The sequence below is a fragment of the Macaca mulatta genome, chromosome 2 (genome assembly GCF_049350105.2).
Source record: "Macaca mulatta isolate MMU2019108-1 chromosome 2, T2T-MMU8v2.0, whole genome shotgun sequence".
NCBI classification, from domain to species: domain Eukaryota; kingdom Metazoa; phylum Chordata; class Mammalia; order Primates; family Cercopithecidae; genus Macaca; species Macaca mulatta.
The window spans coordinates 58451028-58469422 of record NC_133407.1 but is presented as its reverse complement, the minus strand read 5'-3'; the positions used below and the strand labels follow the sequence as shown (position 1 = coordinate 58469422).

The window sequence follows — 18395 nt, the reverse complement described above, 5'->3', positions numbered from 1 at the left end:
TAGTGTTATTTTTCATCAAACATGGTACTCTTAGAATTTAATTTCTATTTCTAAGCCTGTGGATATTTGTCTTGTAAGACTGAGCAGTTTTTTAAACTGAAGATTCTATAATATACTGCTGAAATTTACTACATAAGCACCAACAGTTCCTGTCCTGGCATTTCTGCTGCTGCTACTGCTATAGCTGCTGTCACTACCATCATTCCGTACCAAGGTCCCAGGCTGGTCCTACTCCCCTGCTTCCCTTCACCTCTGGACTGTCCCAGTCACTGGCACACATATAGGGCCAACAGCTTTGGGTATGCTGTTTGCTGAGCCTGAAGCTGCTCATGTGCAGGCTGCTGCTGGACCCCTACAACATACCCACATACCAGTATATTGCCTCTGTTATTTGCATGCTCCGTTGTCCTATTGAATTTAACTTACAAAACACAACATGTTATTTTATTTTATTATTTTACTTTAAGTTCCGGGATACATGTGCAGAATGTGCTGGTTTGTCACATAGGTATACATGTGCCATGGTGGTTTGCTGCACCTTTAAACCCGTTGTCTAGGTTTTAAGCCACTCATGCTTTAGGTATTTGTCCTAATGCTCTCCCTCCCTTTGTCCCCACCCCCCGACAGGCCCTGGAGTGTGTTGTTCCCCTCCCTCTGTCCATGACAAAACACAACATGTTTTGAGAATTTGAAGAGGATAAACCTATAAGACTAAGAATGCACAGTCAAAAATAGAAAGAGTCAGAAGATTCTGATGCCACAGAAGCCAAGAGAAGAGATAATTTCAAGAAGGAGAAAGTAATCAATGGAATCAAGCAATGTCAAGAGGTCAAGTAATATCAGGAAGGACTAAAAAAATTTTGTTGGCTTAACAACATAGAAGTCACAGGATCTTAGGTCTTAGTGATCTTAGAAATGTCTTAGTGATTTAGAAATGAGTTGTTTCATAGAGAAATGCAGGCTGCAATCAATCAAAAGCAGCTTGAGGTATAAGCAGGGAGTTGAAAAATGGACTCTTACAATCCTTCTTATGTCCTGGCCTGATGATCAGTAGATATGGTCCCTCTTAGATGACCCTCAAAATGGCCTTGGAAGCATGCAGAGGGGGGATATCTGATTCTTTGCAGATGTTGCTTCTCCTTCCTCTTTATCCCTGTTTATCATGGCTTAACGATACCAACTACCATGCATTGGGAATGTACTTTGTGTTAGTTAGGCTGGTGCTGAGAATTTCGTATATGCTTATCTCTAATTCTGTATGCTGCGCTTATCGTTTGCCAAATGAAGAAGTAGACTCAGCCTGTGTGATCATTAAAGTTCATACAGCTATTATCAGACCTGACATTCAAACTTGATCCTAAGTCCCTGTTCCTGCCACTATCATAGTGCTGCCTTTTCTTTTGAGCCACACTTTCTTTTCTGTGAAATGCAAAGAGGAGTCTCCAGGGAGGAAGGCCAGGTAGTCTGTGACTTTTTTTTTAAGACAGGGTTTCATTCTGTTGCCCAGGCTGGTCGACCCCCTGATCGCAGGTGATCCCACCACCTTAGCCTCCCAGTGGCTGGGACTATAGGTGATCACACCACCATGCCCAGTCAAGTTTTAAATATTTTGCAGAAATGGGGTTTTGCCATGTGGCCAAGGCTGGTCTCAAACTCCTGAGCTCAAGTGATCCGCCCACCTCAGGCTCCCAAAATTCTGGGATTACAGGTGTGAGACACTGTGTCTGGCCATAGTCTGTGATATTTTGTTGTCTCTTATTCATTAATCACAATACCTTTTATATTTGGACATCTCAGATCAAATAAACTTCACTTGATATTACTTGACTCTGTGTCCCTATCCAAATCTCATGTTGAATTGTAATCCTCAGTGTTGGAGGAGGGACTTGGTGGGAGGTGACTGGATCATGGGACTGGACTTCCACGTTGCTGTTCTTGTGAGTTATTTAAAAGTGCATTGCACTTCTCCCTTCGCTCTCTCTTACTCCAACATGTGAAGATGTGTCTGCTTCCCCTTCACCTTCCATCATGATTGTAAGTTTCCTGAGGCCTCCTCAGCCATGATTCTGATATAGCGTGCAGAACTGTGAGTTGACTAAACCCCTTTTCTTCATAAATTACCCAGTCTCAGGTAGTTTTTTATAGCAATATGAGAATGGACTACTATATTTCTCAATACATTCTACTGCAATTTGCTGAAGCCTATGGGACTTTGAACACAAATTCTTTCACACAACTTAGTCAACAAAAGTTGATAATATGAAAAAGTTTCATCCAACCTATCAAAACTACATTAGTTAAATCCATCATAAACAGATATCTTGCTCTGACTAATACCTCGTTCCCCTTCTTGATGAGAATGTTGTTTAATTTTCATATAATTGTGAATTTGCCAAATTTTCTTCTAAATAATGTGTATTCTGTTACTGTTTATTATTGTAGTCAATAAATGTGTGTTAGGTCCAGTTGGTTTATAATATTGTTCAAGTTCCATATTGCTGATATTCTGTCTAGTTTTTCTGTCCATTATTATAAGCAGGATATTCATTCAACCATTACTGTTGAATTGCCTATTTGCTTCAATTTTGCCAGTCTTCATGTATTTGGGACTCTGTTTTTAGGTACATATATGTTTATAATTGATAATTTTATCATTAGAAAATATATTTCTTTATTTCAAGTAAATTTTTTTTCTTAAAATCTATTCCATCTAGGCCAGGCATAGTGGCACACCCCTGTAATCCTAGCACTTTGGGAGGCCGAGGTGGGTGGATCATGAGGTCAGGAGATCAAGACCATCCTGGCTAACATGGTGAAACCCCATCTCTACTAAAAATACAAAACAAAACAAAACAAAACAAAACAAAACAAAACAAAACTAGCCAGGAGTGGTGGCAGGTGCCTGTAGTCCCAACTACTCAGGAGGCTGAGGCAGGAGAATGGCATGAACCTGGGAGGCAGAGCCTGCAGTGAGCCAAGATCATGCCACTGCACTCCAGCCTGGGCAACAGAGTAAGACTCTGTCTCAAAAAAAAGAAAAAAATTGATTCCATCTAATGTTAGTACAGTTACTCCAGGTCTCTTTGATTACAATTTGCATGACATGTATTTTTACATCTTTTTGCTCTCAATCTATTTGTGTCTTTGAATCTAAACTGTCTCTTATAGATAGCTTATAGTTAGATCACTTTTAAAAATCCATTCTGCCATTCTTATCTTGTATTAGGAGTGGTTAATCCATTTAAATGTAACTATTTATAAAGTAAGATTTATAATTCCTATTTGTTTTATGTATGCCATCTTTTTATTTCTTTATTCCTTCATTACTGTCTTGTTTTGTGTTAATCAATATTTTCTAGTATATCATTTTAATTATTTTGTAATTTCTTCTGCTGTCTTTTTTTTGGAGTTATTTTCTTAGCAGTTGCCTTAGGGATTAAAATGAATATTTTAATTTATAACCATCAGGTTTGGATTAGTATCAACTTAGTTTTAGTAGTTCACAACATCTTTGCTTCTATAGAGCTCTATTCCCTTTTTTGTGTTGTCATTTTAATTTAAATTCCATTATTATATATTAAGGGTCACCAATACAGATTTATAATTATTGCAGTTGTCTTTTAAGTTAGGAGGAGAAAACGAGTTACACACAAAAAATACATTTATCCTGTTTTTCTATGTAGTTGCCTGTAGAGATGTTCTTTATTTTTTCATGTGGATTTGAGTTACTGTCTAGTGTCTTCTTATTTAATTCTGACAGGATTCCTTTTAGTATTTTTTGCAGAGTAGCTTTGCTAGTAACAAATTATCTCAGTTTTTGTTTATCTGGGAATGTCATAATTTTTTATTTACTTTTGAAGATTATCTTGCTTGTTATAGAATTTTTGGTTGACAATATTTTTTCTTTGAATGTCGTAACACTACCTTCTGAGCTTCATGGCTTTTATTGAGAAGTCAGCTGTTAGTCTTATTGAGTATCCCTTGCATATAATGAGTTAGTTATTTCTTTTGATGCCTTCAAGATTTTCTCTTTGTGTTTGTTTCTTTTTCTTTTTTGAGACAGAGTCTCACTGTTGGGAGCAAGCCCCCCCAAAATCTGGTCATAAACCAGCCCCAAGACTGGCCATAAACAAAATCCTTGCAACTCTGTAACATGTTCATAATGGCCCTAACACCCGTGCTGGAAGGTTGTGGGTTTATGGGAATGAGAGCAAAGAACACCTGGCCCACCCAGGGTGGAAAACCGCATAAAGGTGTTCTTAAGCCCTGAACAATAGCTTGAGTGATCTGTGCCTCAAGGGCGTGCTCTTGCTGCAGTTAACTAGCCCAACCTATTCCTTTAACTTGGCCCATCCCTTCATTTCCCATAAGGGATACTTTTAGTTAATTTAATATCTATAGAAACAGTGCTAATGACGGGTTTGCTGTTAATAAATATGTGGATAAATCTCTGTTTGGGGCTCTCAGCTCTGAAGGCTGTGAGACTCCTGATTTCCCACTTCACGCCTCTATATTTCTGTGTGTGTGTCTTTAATTCCTCTAGTGCCACTGGGTTAGGGTCTCCCCGACCGAGCTGGTTTCAGCAAGTGGCGTCCATTCATGGGGGCTCGAATCCAGGTCGAAGGGTTGCTGGAGTGACGGTTGGAATGGAAAACTAGCTGGAGGACACCGAAGTACTCTTAAAGTAATCCCCGTGGTGAGTAAGAAGGGGAGCTCAGAGGCATCAGGGTAACAATGGGACAGGTATGGGGTCTGGTTTGTTTCATCTGGGAACTTTTTCACACTGATTATGAGGAGGAACAAGAGTATAGTGAAGTAACAGAAGAGGTTACAGAGCATGTTCATTTGCCAGCTAAAGTGAAAGCGGCAAAGGAAGGAGAGGTTCATCCCTACCCTTCTGCACCCCCTCATTATTATTTTGAAGAAAATGACCCCCCAGATCTTTCTTTTCTGGAGGACACTGGGTGAAAATAGTTGCCTCAATGACTTCTCAAGTAGCACCTTGAGCGACTGCTCTTAGTTCTATTCAGGCAGGAATTCAGCAAGCTAGACAAGAGGGTGATTTAGAGACTTGGCAGTTCCCTGTTAGAATACACCCCCTAGATCAACAGGGAAATATTTTCTCGTTGTGTTTGTTTCTTTTTTTTTTTTCTTTCTTTTTTTTTTTTTTGAGACAAAGTCTCACTCTTGCCCAGGCTGGAGTGCAGTGGTGTGATCTTGGCTCACTGCAATGACTGCCTCCCAGGTTCAAGTGATTTTTGTGCCTCTGCTTCCTGATTAGCTGGGATTACAGGTGTGTACAACCACACCTGGCTCATTTTTGTATTTTTAGTAGAGATGGGATTTCATCATATTGGCAAGACTGGTCTCAACTCCTGACATCAAGTGATCTACCTGCCTCCACCTCCCAAAGTGCTAGGATTACAAGCATGAGCCACTACACCCAGCCTGTCTTTGGTTCTTGACAGTTATTTTGTGTCTCGGTATTGGTCTCTTTGTGTTTATTCTACCTGGAAGTAATTGAACTTCTTGAATATGTACCTTAACATTTTTCACAAATTTGGGAAGCTTTTGACCATGATTTTTTCAAATATTTTTTTCTGCCCTTCTTGTTTTAGGACTCTAATTATGCATATGTTGATATGCTTGATAGTGTCCCACAGATCTCTAAGGCCGTATTCATTATTATCTTTTCTTCTTGTTTCTTGTACAGAATAATCTCAATCAAACTGTCTTCAAATTAACTGATTCTTTCATCTGCCTGCTCAAATCTGCTGTTGAGCCTCTAGTAAAATTTTCATTTTAGTCATTGCACCTTACAACTTCAAAATTTGTTTGCTCTTTTAAAAAGAGTATTTATCTCTCTACTAATATTCTCTTTGCTGAGATGGCTTTCTTTTGCTGTTTTTAGTTATTTGAAAATGCTTAAAATAGTTGACATAAAGTCTTTGTTAGTCAGTCTAATTTATAGACTTTCTGAGAAACAGTTACTTTGGATAGGTTTTTTATCCCTGTGTAAGGGCCATACATTTTTGTTCCTTTGCATATCTCATAACTTTTTTTGTTGAAAGTTGGTCGTTTTAAATAATGTCAACTCTTAAAATCAGATTCTTCCTCCTCCCAAGAGTTTGTTGTCATTGCTGTTTGTTGTTGTTATTATTGTTCTGAACTGATTTTGTACAATTTGTATTCTTTGTTGTATGTGACCACTAAAGTTTTTGCTCAATTTGTTTAGTTATCAACTAATGATTGGACAAAGATTTCTTTAAATGCCTGTAACTAATATGCCTCCCAGACTTTAATGATGGGCTCTGTGTATATGTTGAGGTACGCCTTTAATACCCAGTCGGGGAGTTGACAACTGCCTTACCCTTTGCTTTGCATTTTGAGCCTCAAAGTTAGCCAGAGGTGAAAGCTTAGGGCCTTTTCAGGTCTTTCCTAAGCATACCCACAGCCACGAGGTCATGCCCATAGCTGAACATATGCATGTAGCTTTCTAGATTTTTAACGATATGTGAAACTTTTGAAGCCCCTGTTGACATCTCATTCCCTGGATTCTCCTTTTAAGCTTTTTATTTAGCCTGTTGTTCACTCTGTTACCTAGGCAGCTGTGATGTTAAACAATTGCCTCTAACTGTTTTCAACAAATGTCCTGGGAGTGGGTACTTTTCACACAGAGTAAGTGCTGAATCTGATCAAATAAAGACAGCTTTGCAGGTGAGGTCTTTGGGAGAACCACCAGACAGGTTAAATAATTACTGTTCTCCAAAACTGAGACTTTGAAAGACTAGTTTTCATTAAGATTTTGGAGCATTGGTTTTCAAGGCTACTACAAAGCTGGAGATGGGGGAGATGAGAATAGGCCACATTAAAACATCACAAAACTTGCTGTTCCTACCAAGATTCCAGCTCCCCAATTGCTGTAAGTCCTTGATTAATTTCCAGAATTCTTAAAAATTGATTCAAAAATTTTAGACAGATTTCTTGGTGCTCTTATGAAGGAAAGATATTTTGGAGGCTCCCACTCCTCTGTTTTGCAGATGTCACTTTCTTTTATTTGTTTATATTCTTATTTATAGGTTATTCTAATGTTACTGGTAATTAAATACACTGTATTATCTATATATGCATATATTATAAGACTATAGTTAAGATCATTTTATTTCTTATTACTCTTTTAGGTATTGCCATAAGTAAACCTTTGTTCAGAGTGCAAACTAAGCTACCTTATACTGCATTTATTATTACATCCACCTACCCAGTCAGCCAGCCATGAAGCAAAGATCCATTGAGCATCTACCATGGTCAGGTCTATATGCTATAATTCCAGACACTGGTAGTGAAAAATATTTGGAAAGTGAAGAATTCTTAAGTATTTTAAAGAAAAACCAAATATTTAAATTTTTTGGCTCACATATCTCTGAAAAATCTAATGTCACCTTTAGAGTAAGGGATTTGAGAGCTAAACATTTAAGACAGTGTGTAAAGTAAAAAAGTAGAAAATGTTCCTAATTAGTATGTCCTAAGAGAAAGATTAGAAAATGGTCAAATATAGGCCCTTGGGTTTATGAGCTCAAAGTCTATGAAACCAATCTATTAATGAATAAAATATCTTTTCCTGATTAAATATTATATTTAATTAAAATATTTTATTTTTTAAAAAATTTACTGATGGTATAACCAAGGAAATGAGATTCTAGGTTGAATTCTTTTCTGAAGTCTGAGAAATTCATGTCAATTAAATTAGTTTGTTTCCCTTCTTCTTTCCATAGAAAAGTAAGGAAAATAAATGATGAATTATAAACTAATCTCTCCTCAAACTCCAAATTGACAGCAGTAGTGTTAATAATAGTCAATTTCATGTCAAGAGGAAAGCTTAATATAATTGAAATGGAAATGAGTGTTTAAAATGTACAAACCTTTTCATATTTTTTAAGCAAATTATTTATTTTAGTATGAATGTTTGTGCTCTTTGTGGGGAACACACTGTTTGTTTTGAATGCCATTTTTTTCCGTAGGATAATTAGTGTTCATCTGAACTTATTGAATTAACATTTTTTATATCTAAATGAGATCAATGAACATTTTTATTTCTTCTCTTTCTTTTGGGCTCAGTTAACCTTTAACATATTATTATTTAATATTGAAAAAAATACCCAACTTTGCCAAGTAAGCAAGGGATTTTGTTGCATAAACAATACAGTTTTTCTGCTTACCTGATATAGCCAGACATGTTTTTCAATATTAAATAATATATTAAGAGAGAGACTGAGGAGAGAAATGACAACTTGACATAAATGATATAAATGTGCCAGATTCTTGGCTGCACACTCTAATCTATAGGTACATTATTTGAGGTAGCAAGTCAAATGTTCTTGCCTGTGAGAGTGGGAGGATTCTGAATTCATATAATAGCAAGGAGTTCAGTGTCACTGAAGTTATCACTGCAAATGGAAGAGTAGAGAAATAAGGCTTTTTAGGTGTCTAAACAAGGAGTTCAGATTTTTATTGTCTAGGAGATGAAGAACTATTGGTGGATTTTTGAGCAGTGATGGAACATGGTCATTTGCAGGGAAATAACATTCTTGGAACTCTGGAGATAAATTTGATCAGGCAAGACCTGCCTTTAGAGGTCTTAATCTTATGCCAATTTTTTTTGGGAAGATGCTCACAGGGTCACTCTGCAAAACTTTTCCAGCCAGATCCCCAAATTAAAGTTATTCCAATGAGAATATAGAGAATAGTCTAGGTCAGTTACATAAACCAGTTTGGACTTTGAAAAATGAAATGTCCTATTTTTATACATTGCTAATAAAAACAACAAGCTTATGACTGCTTTCTAAAAATTCTAGGTAACATCGAAACTTCTGTATTGTTTTAGTTTCTAGTATATTAACAGTTTTTGTTTTTAGAATAGTTCAAAGAAAGGGGCACCATTTCATTTTATATTTTCCATCTGTAAAGTAATAAAGAACTGTCTACATTTCATATAGACTTTGATTTCATCTTTATGCAACTCCCATGAGCAGGTGTTATTATCCTTATTTTAAAACTAAAGAAGCTGATTCCCAGGTTAAGCAACTTGGCTTTCATTACAGAAAGAGCTGGAATTTGAACCCAAGTCTCTCCAACATCAAAATCCTTTCTTTCTAATATATCACCCTTCTCCTTGACAGCACTTGTATAGGTGGAATGTTGTTCTTCCTCTGTACACCTTCTTTACAGAGCATTTTCTTCATGTTATCTAAAGGTATGGTACAAATTAAAAACCTGTGAATCTCTGCATTAGGATAATTCAGCTTACCTAATTGTTTAGGTCACGTAGCCCCTTGTTTCCTCCGTAATAATAGAATAAAGAAGAGCCAGAGGAGCTCTGCTTTCCAATGACTTACATCACTCTGCAGACAATTGGCAGCCAGGAGACGGGCAGCTGCCACACTCTTCAGATTTCTCTCTATTTAAAGTTCAAAGAGACGCTGGATAACAAAAGAAAGAGGTAAGCGTGGCCTGACCTAGCCACCCACCAACAGGAATAATGGCTGAAAAAGGTAAGATTTAAGGCATTGGATTCTCTTGGCAAAATAAAAAAGGCTTCTTGACTTTGGTTTAGTTATGTTTCTTGGTGTTTCCCAGTTACTCTAAAAAATGTGGCTTCTATGCTAAATGACCATTAACCATATATGTTAGTGTGGCTGCAAAAATGCATTAATTATGTAATTTGTGGATCAGACCTATAGGTTATGAAAATTTTAAAATGACCAACAAAGCAAAAGAGCTTAATTTTGTTTATGCTTATTTTGAAAGGTGAGTTAAAAATCAGCTCTGATTTCAATTCTGAGCCAGAATTGAAGACAGTTAAGTTCTGTGTCAGATCTGCTAGTAAATGACTATGTGAGTTTGGAGAAGTCCCTATACCTCTCTAAGTCTGTTTTCTGACAGTAAAATGAGAATACTGGGCTCAGTCGTCTGTTCCACATCTAACATTTTTGTTCCACGTCTAACTTTTTTCTTGTTTTTAAACATTTTTTGTATTTATATTTTATAGTTATATAAAATAATTGATTCCAATTTGTCAAAATAGGTTGAATATATACTATATCTAAGAAATAGCTTTTAAATATTTACAGGGATTTTTGCTTTGAATCTTGACAATGACCTTCTGAAATATGCATATCATCATCGTGCCCATTTTATAGATAAGAAAACTGAGACACAGCAGTTTAGTAAGTTGTTCATGATCACTAAAGAGTGGTGGCACCAGGTGTTTAACCTGGACCGTCTTTTCCAGAGTGCAATGTCTTCAAGAACAGTTCCAGCTGTAACTACTTTGACATGCTCAAAACTGGACAAGAGAGAAGCATTTTACAATTACACTTCATATTTAAAAAGATGTTTTGTTCTTATTTGTGCTAGTAATGTAAGTGACATATGCAAAGTATGTTGTGCTCTTACATATTTCTGTTTCCAAACAATTCCACAAGTGTTACTAAAGTTGAAAATATTAGTGCTAAAAAAACACTAATGGAATGTATACTTTGAGTGTTAAAATGCACAGTTAGTGCAACTGTTACTATTTTACAAGGAAAATAAATAATGAGATACTGACTTTCAAGGCTTTGTGATATGTAAATTTTATTAAAATACGCACATATAAAATATAAATGCACAATTAAAGGGTTAATATTAATTTTCAAGTTCTTTGAAATTGAGAAAAATACAAAGCCACATACATAGACAGTTCAAAAAAATTACTGCTATGTACTTCCATTGTGGTGGTACCTTAATTCATAAAAAGGCTTTCGTCCAAATGAGAGTAAAGGACATCTCATGTTGTTTGCTTTATCCTTAAGCAATACCACATGTCAAGTAAAGAGAACAGTTTTCCATTTAGTGCTTAATGCCTTATACAAGGTCACAGTGAGATGGAGAAACAAGAAAAGCACGTTGAATTTTGTCAGTTAAGAGAGACTCTAGCATTCTTGGAAAAATAGAAGTATTAAAATTCATTTCAACTTCAGAAAGTTTGCTTTTATAAGAGTGTCTTCTAATTTTAAATGTGTCTTATCTCCTGATGATTTTATTTTAATAGCATTTTTAAAAATTTCACGTTTTAAAGTGATGGAAATTGTAATAGGAGTATAATTGCTAAGAATATGTATTCTCTCTTTTAACTAATGGCATAAGATCTAACTGTGTTTTGCAGTTAAGAATATATCTGAGTCCTTAACACAGGGACATTAATTCTATAGAATGTTTTTCTGTGATCTTTCTAAATCTTTTTGTGTGATGCATGTGTGGATTTCTGTGTGTGTGCATGTGTATGTTTGCTTGAAAGAACAAGAATTAAATGCAGTGAATACTTGTAAAAAGATACTTGTATAAATTGCTTTTTACAGGTAGGAGTACAAATAGGAGGCACAGGAGGAATCATGTATAACAAACGCCATTTATATGTGTGTTGGATTATTACTGCCCATTGATTCAGGTTCAGTGCTGGTTGTTATAATGAATAATTTTTAAACAATAGAAATTCTTTTCTGTAGTCAAGAATGGTTATATAATGTATGATACTTTCCTTTTCCCTGTGATATTTAAAATTACATTCGGCTATGGAGGCCAAGAACAGTGCTCAACACCTTTCCCTGTGTTATAATTATTTACTTCAGTGGAAATTGTCTCAGAGTTGTATTAGACTGTTTTTTATTTAAATAGCTGCTGTATGTATTATTGCACAAATGCATGGATGTGTTCTGTATACACTAAACACACACGGTGGTTAGAGTCTATCTACAAAGCTTTGCACATATGTTATGTCATTTGACCTGCAAAACTATTCCAGGAAGTAGATAGCACAAGTTTCATTACTGATATTTTACCAATAGGAAAGTTCAAGCTCAGAATTGCCCAAGGTCACATAACAGTAAAAGATCCGTGGTTTAATTCAAAATACCCAGGATTTATGACAGTCTCATGTATTCTCTGTAGAAAAGAAAAAATAATTATGTATGGGTATAACTAGAGAGTGTATGCTTTTTTTCTTAATCTTACCAGATTCCTTTTATGCTCTTGACTCAGAAAATTCAATACTAAAAAGACCAATATAATCCGTTTTCTACTGTTTATTTTAAAGCAGGATCTACATTTTCACACCTTCTGGTTCCTATTCTTCTCCTGATTGGCTGGATTGTGGGCTGCATTATAATGATTTATGTTGTCTTCTCTTAGAAAGGTAAGGGTTTTAATAATTGAATGTTTATTTATAGTCTAAATGACTCCAGAAATAATTTTTTCTATTTTACTAATGGAATGTTTTGTCATTCAGGCAAGAAGATATCACATTGACATCATTTAGAAGAATTAAGAAAACTATGAACATGACTGATTATTAAATGTCTCATGTTAAACAATGAAATGTTTGACATCACTTTACAAACTTGGATTATAAACTGTACTTTGGTGTGCCTAAGAATTTCTTCAGGACAATAAGAAATTATGAGTGAATTTATATTCTGAGTGAGAAAAATGTTTAGCTATGATGAAAAATGCATGTCATTAAAAAAGTTTGATAAATTTAATCACATTACAAAAAATTCTCCCCCCTACCCTCTGGAAAAAACTATAGAGAAAGTTGGCTAAGGCTGTGCACGGTGGTTCATGCCTGTAATCCCAGCACTTTGTGAGGATCCCTTGAGCCCAGGAATTGGAGACCTGCCTAAGCGAGAGAGACAGACTCCATCTCTACGAAAAAAAAAATATATATATATATATATGGGCCAGAGATAAAAACAGACAATTCATAGAACATATACTGTAAAAGTACACTTACTTAACCTCTTGTTCGCAAAAAGAGAAATGTAATTAAAACTACACTGAGGAATCATCGCTCACTTATCAGATGGGAAAAAAAATAAAGATGTTTGACAACATATGTGTTGGTAAGGCTGTGTGCAATTAGGCATTCTCATACATTGTCTTTGGGAATTCAAAATGCTATATTTTGGGGGATGTTTGGCGGTACATATCTATCAAAATTATATACGTATTTAATTTTTGACTCAGCGATCCGTCTTCTAGGATTATGGCAATTTCCACAGGTATATGAGCAAAAATAGAAAATGACTTATATACAAAGCTATTTATTCTGGCATACTCTGTTTAGCAAAAACCTGGAAATAAGCCAAATATCTTTTAAGAGGGGATTAACTGAACAAACTGTGGTATGTCTACATAATGTAGTACTTATGCAGCTGTAAAAAGGAATGAAAAGGATTTTTAGATACTGGTATGATGAGATCTCCAGGACAAAGTGTTAAGTGAAGAATCTAGCTATAGGACAATGTGTGCTACCTTTTATATGAGAGAAGAAGGGGCTATACCAATGTGTACATGTATTTGTTGAAATTAAAATATTGTGAGGAGAAACAAATGGAGGCTAGATATCTCTGAATATGTCTTGTTTTATAGTTTTTATTTTTGGAATCATATAGCTATTTTATAAGTTAAAAAGAAAAAAATTATTTCTCAAAATTTAAAACAAACTAAGGCAGATCTGATAGTATATCAAGTTGTGGCATAACCACACAGAGAACAGACATCTTTCATGCATCTTTATAACATAGCATATTTGACTGTACACCTCTTATGGGGTAAAAATCTTAACCACATTCAGTAGTCTTTTTGTTCATGGTAATATTGATATGGTTTGAAATTAATATCATCAGCATAAAACTCAAGTAAATAATTGGTGATATTAAATCTGAACTGCAAATATCAGTATAAACTAATTATTTTTCTTCTTCTAAAACAAAAAGTCTATTCAAACTCTGTCCACTGGAAAAAGCCTGGGAGGAAGGAGTCCAGTCTGTAAGTCCAGTCTCCACTCAAAGGAGGCAGGGATCCCTATCCTAGCCTAGGGCAGAAAATGTACAATGTAATCTGCAATTTCATACTGAATGGATTAGTCTGATTATACCTGAACCCACTAATTAATTTAACATCACCAAAAATATTACAACTCAACATTGTGTTCCTTCTGATAGGAGATGGTAGAAAGTAGAGTGCCACCTATGAAGTATTCTTGCCAAAACAAGTGAACCTGAAGCAGAACAAGTTTCTGGATCTATCTAAGGCTACTCTAAACAAAATCATGAAGATATATTCTGCCAAGTCCAAAGTGTGGAAAATTATAAAGGACACATAATCCAGTTTTTCCAACAAATAACTAGCATTAAAAAGTGAGGTGGTTCACGCCTGTAATCCCAACACTTTGGGAGGCCGAGGCAGGTGGATCACCTGAGACCATCCTGACCAACATGGTGAAATCCCATCTCTACTAAAAACACAAAAATTAGCTGGGCGTGGTGGCACATGCCTGTAATCCCAGCTACTCGGGAGGCTGAGGCAGGAGAATTGCTTGAACCAGGGAGTCGGAGCTTGCAGTGAGCTGAGATCATGCCACTGCACTCCAGTCTGGTGACAGAGTGAGACTCCGTCTCAAAAAAAAAAAAAAAAAAAGAGGTGGGAAAGGAGAAACTATTATAGAAAAAAAGAGACTTAAAATGATAGCCAACAAATGAATCAACAACAAAAGACACATTTTTGCATGTCTGTGATAAAGATATTAAAGAATTGTTATTAATTCTAGACATTACATGTTAGGGTTTGAATATGGTTTGTTTTTCTCCACCAAATCTCATATTGAAATTTAATTCCCAGTGTGGCAATTTAGGGAGGTGGGGCCTAGTGGCAGGTGTTTGGGTCATAGGGATGGATCCCTCATGAATGGCTTGGTGCCTTTCTCTTGGTAATGAGTGAATTCTCACTCTCTAGAGACTAGGATGGCTCCTTAGAAAGTGGATTGTTATAAAGCCGGAATGCTCCTTGGGCTTGGCCGCTCTTCACATATGGCCACTTACCTGTTGACCTCTGCCATGTTTGACTCAGCACAAAAACCTCACCGTAAGCTGAGCAAGATGTCAACACCATGCTTCTTATACAGCCTGTGGAATGAGCTTATTAAATCTCTTTTCTTCATAAGTGACCCAATCTCAGGTATTTCTTTCAGCAACACAAAATGGACTAAGACACTATAATAATGACTTGGAATAGAAAAGGCTCTTATCTGTTAGACAGAATATTGAAATAATTGCTGGTTAGATATTAGGATATCTTTACCTTAAAATATTCCTATAGACAACAAACTAAAAAATGAAGTGGGGAACATTAAATAAGACAGGCAAAATGTTGACATTTGCTTAAGACGAATGATCTCACAAGGATTTATTGTACTCTTTATTCTACTTTTGTGAATATTTAACTTTTTTTTTTTTTTTTTTTGAGACGGAGTCTCGCTCTGTCGCCCAGGCTGGAGTGCAGTGGCGCAATCTCGGCTCACTGCAAGCTCCGCCTCCCGGGTTCACGCCATTCTCCTGCCTCAGCCTCCCGAGTAGCTGGGACTACAGGCACCCGCCACCTTGCCCAGCTAGTTTTTTGTATTTTTTAGTAGAGATGGGATTTCACCGTGTTAGCCAGGATGGTCTCAATCTCCTGACCTCGTGATCCGCCCGTCTCGGCCTCCCAAAGTGCTGGGATTACAGAATATTTAAAAATTTTTTATAAGAAGTTTCCTTTTTCCTCCCAGTGACTCTGTGTTGCAAACCGTAACTAATAAAAGTAAGCAAAATTACATAAAATAAAACATAGTGCTGTTCCTGAACCTCACCCTGGGAGATTCTGATTCAGCAGGTGTGCACTGGGACCAGAAATCTGCATTTTAACAAATTCCTCCAGGGATACTTGGGCACACTAAAATTTAAGAACCGTTGTTTTAGAGAAGTGGTGCTCAGACTTTAGTGCACATCAGTATCCTCTAGAGAACTTGTTAAAACACAGATACAGATAGCTGGACATCATTCTCAGAGTTTCTGATTCAGATCTGGGGTGGAAGCCTATGAATTAATTTCTAACAAGTTTTCAGGTAATGCTGCTGCTGCTTCCTTGGGATCTGTATTTTGAGAACTGCTGTTCTAGAAGGGAGCTGATTTCTTCCTCATAACTTTCACAATATCTTCCATTTGATTAATTTCTCTACATAAATTAATCCTTATCGAAAAGTTAGAAAAAGCTTTTGCTCTATTCATTGATTCTGATCTTTTAAACTTGGCTAAACACTTCAAAAATGCTTCTTAAATATATTTAGAGAAATATTTACAAAATGTAAGCAGAAAATGTGTGCAAAATTAGGCTCAACTCATTTCCTTAATGACTTGTCCTAATTTAAGTTTTCTCCAGACCTGAGAAAACCTAACTGACCTTCAATCAGAGGTCTTGCTGGAGTTGACTCCTACAGACTTCTCGAAGTTGATTGTTAATATCTTCAGGAATTTTGTATTAGTCAGTGTCTCATCTGTAGCTTGAAACTGGTCATGGAGGAGTATGTACACCACAAAAATCAACAAATGCTATATATTAGGACCTGTTTTGCTGAATCTCCAGCTTCTAAACATTTACCAGCACACCACTGCCTTGAATCCCTTTGTCTGATGCTTACACAGGTTTGTCAGGGATTCAAGACCAGCCACTTTTGAAAAAAAATCTTCTTGAGGTAATTAGAAAGATGATCTCTTCATTTACTTGAGCTTGTTTTGTGCTATAGAAGTTAATGAGAAATCTGTGAAAGCTATAAGCGCTCCCAGAAACCAAACGTTCATAAAACATTGCAATACTATTTAAGGTGTTTATGGACTTTCTGAAATCTACAGAAAAGACACCTCGGGTTAAGTAACTCCTTAAGTGTTTCCTACTTTCTGAAGCCTTTAGGCTTTTTCACAACTTGGCTCCAGTTTCACCTGGAGTTAAAGAGATGACCTCATATTTAAGCTTTCTTTCTAGATAAAGACCAGTTTTTCTTTTATCCCTTTTTACAAACATTATTATTTATTGATTTATTTTAATGGACAAAAAAGTATTTATGGTGTACATGATATTTCAATATATGTATAAATTATGGAATGACTAAATCAAATTAACATGTATGTTATCTCACATAATTATCCTTTTGTGGTGAGAACATCAAAGTCTGCTCTCTTGCCCCAGTCAATGGCACATGCCCATAGGTCCTAGCTACTTAGGAGGCTGAGGTGAGAGGATCACCTGAGGCCAGGGATTTAAGCCTTTGGTGCATTATGTTCACACCTGTGAATAGCCACTGCACTGCAGCCTGGGCACCACAGCAAGACCCCGTCTCTAAAACAACAACAACAACCACCACCAAAACTACTCTCTTAGCAATTTTTAAGTACATGATACATTGTTATTAACTATAATCGCTGCATTGTGCAATGGATCTTCTGAACTTATGTCTCTTGTCTAACTAAAATTTTGTATCCTTTGACCAACATCTTGAATCCCCACCCACTCCTCCCTCAGACCCTGACAACTACCATTTTATTCTCTGCTTCTATTTTTATTTAAAATAGAAGTTCAATTAGAAAGTTAAATAAAATAGTTCAATTTTATTTAAAATCCACATGTAAGTGATATAATTTGGTACTTATCTTTCTGTGCCTGATTTATTTCACTTAGCATAATGTCTTCTAGGTTCATCTGTGTTGTCAAAAATGACAAAATTTTCTTCTTTTTAAGGTTGAATAATATACCACTGTGTATATATACCACATTTTCTTTTTTTTCTTTTTTTTTTTTTTTTTGAGACTGAGTCTCGCTCTGTGGCCTAGGCTGGAGTGCAGTGGCGCAATCTCGGCTCACTGCAAGCTCCGCCTCCCGGGTTCAGGCCATTCTCCTGCCTCAGCCTCCCGAGTAGCTGGGACTACAGGCACCCACCACTACGCCCGGCTAATTTGTTTGTATTTTTAGTAGAGACGGGGTTTCACCGTGTTAACCAGGATGGTCTGGATCTCCTGCCCTCGCGATCCGCCCGCCTCGGCCTCCCAAAGTGCTGGGATTACAGGCGTGAGCCACCGCGCCCAGCCTTATATACCACATTTTCTTTATCCAGTCACCTGTTGATAGACACTTTGGGTGCTTTTATGTCGTGGCTGTTGTGAATAATTCTGCAATAAACATGGGAGTACAGATGTCTTTTTGACATACTGCTTTTATTTCCTCTGGATATATATCAAGTAGTGGGACTGTTAGATCATATTATAGTTCTAATGTTAATGGAACCATTTTCTGTAACGGAAGACTGGATGTTTCTATTACTTCTTTCTACTGACATAACTTGGCATCACTAGTCAGCTTTTTTGATTTCTTTGGTTTTTAGAGAGACAGGGTTAGAAAACATAATATTATGGCAACCTATGTCCTATGTTTGTCAGAGTAACTTTCCTTTCTTTAGTCTGGAGTATTTTTCTCCACATGTACTGGTCCTTTTC

At 36.4% G+C, this 18395-nt stretch overlaps 1 protein-coding gene across 1 annotated transcript; it reads left to right on the top strand.

Annotated features, from left to right (window-relative positions):
- The first annotated feature begins 9402 nt into the window (after positions 1-9402).
- On the top strand, positions 9403-12926 carry STRIT1 (small transmembrane regulator of ion transport 1). The gene is made up of 3 exons (XM_028843459.2): positions 9403-9548; positions 12131-12229; positions 12323-12926. The coding sequence occupies exons 1-2, from the start codon at positions 9536-9538 to the stop codon at positions 12223-12225; spliced, it is 108 nt and encodes a 35-aa protein (XP_028699292.1). The 5' UTR covers positions 9403-9535; the 3' UTR covers positions 12226-12229; positions 12323-12926.
- Positions 12927-18395: the final 5469 nt, after the last annotated feature.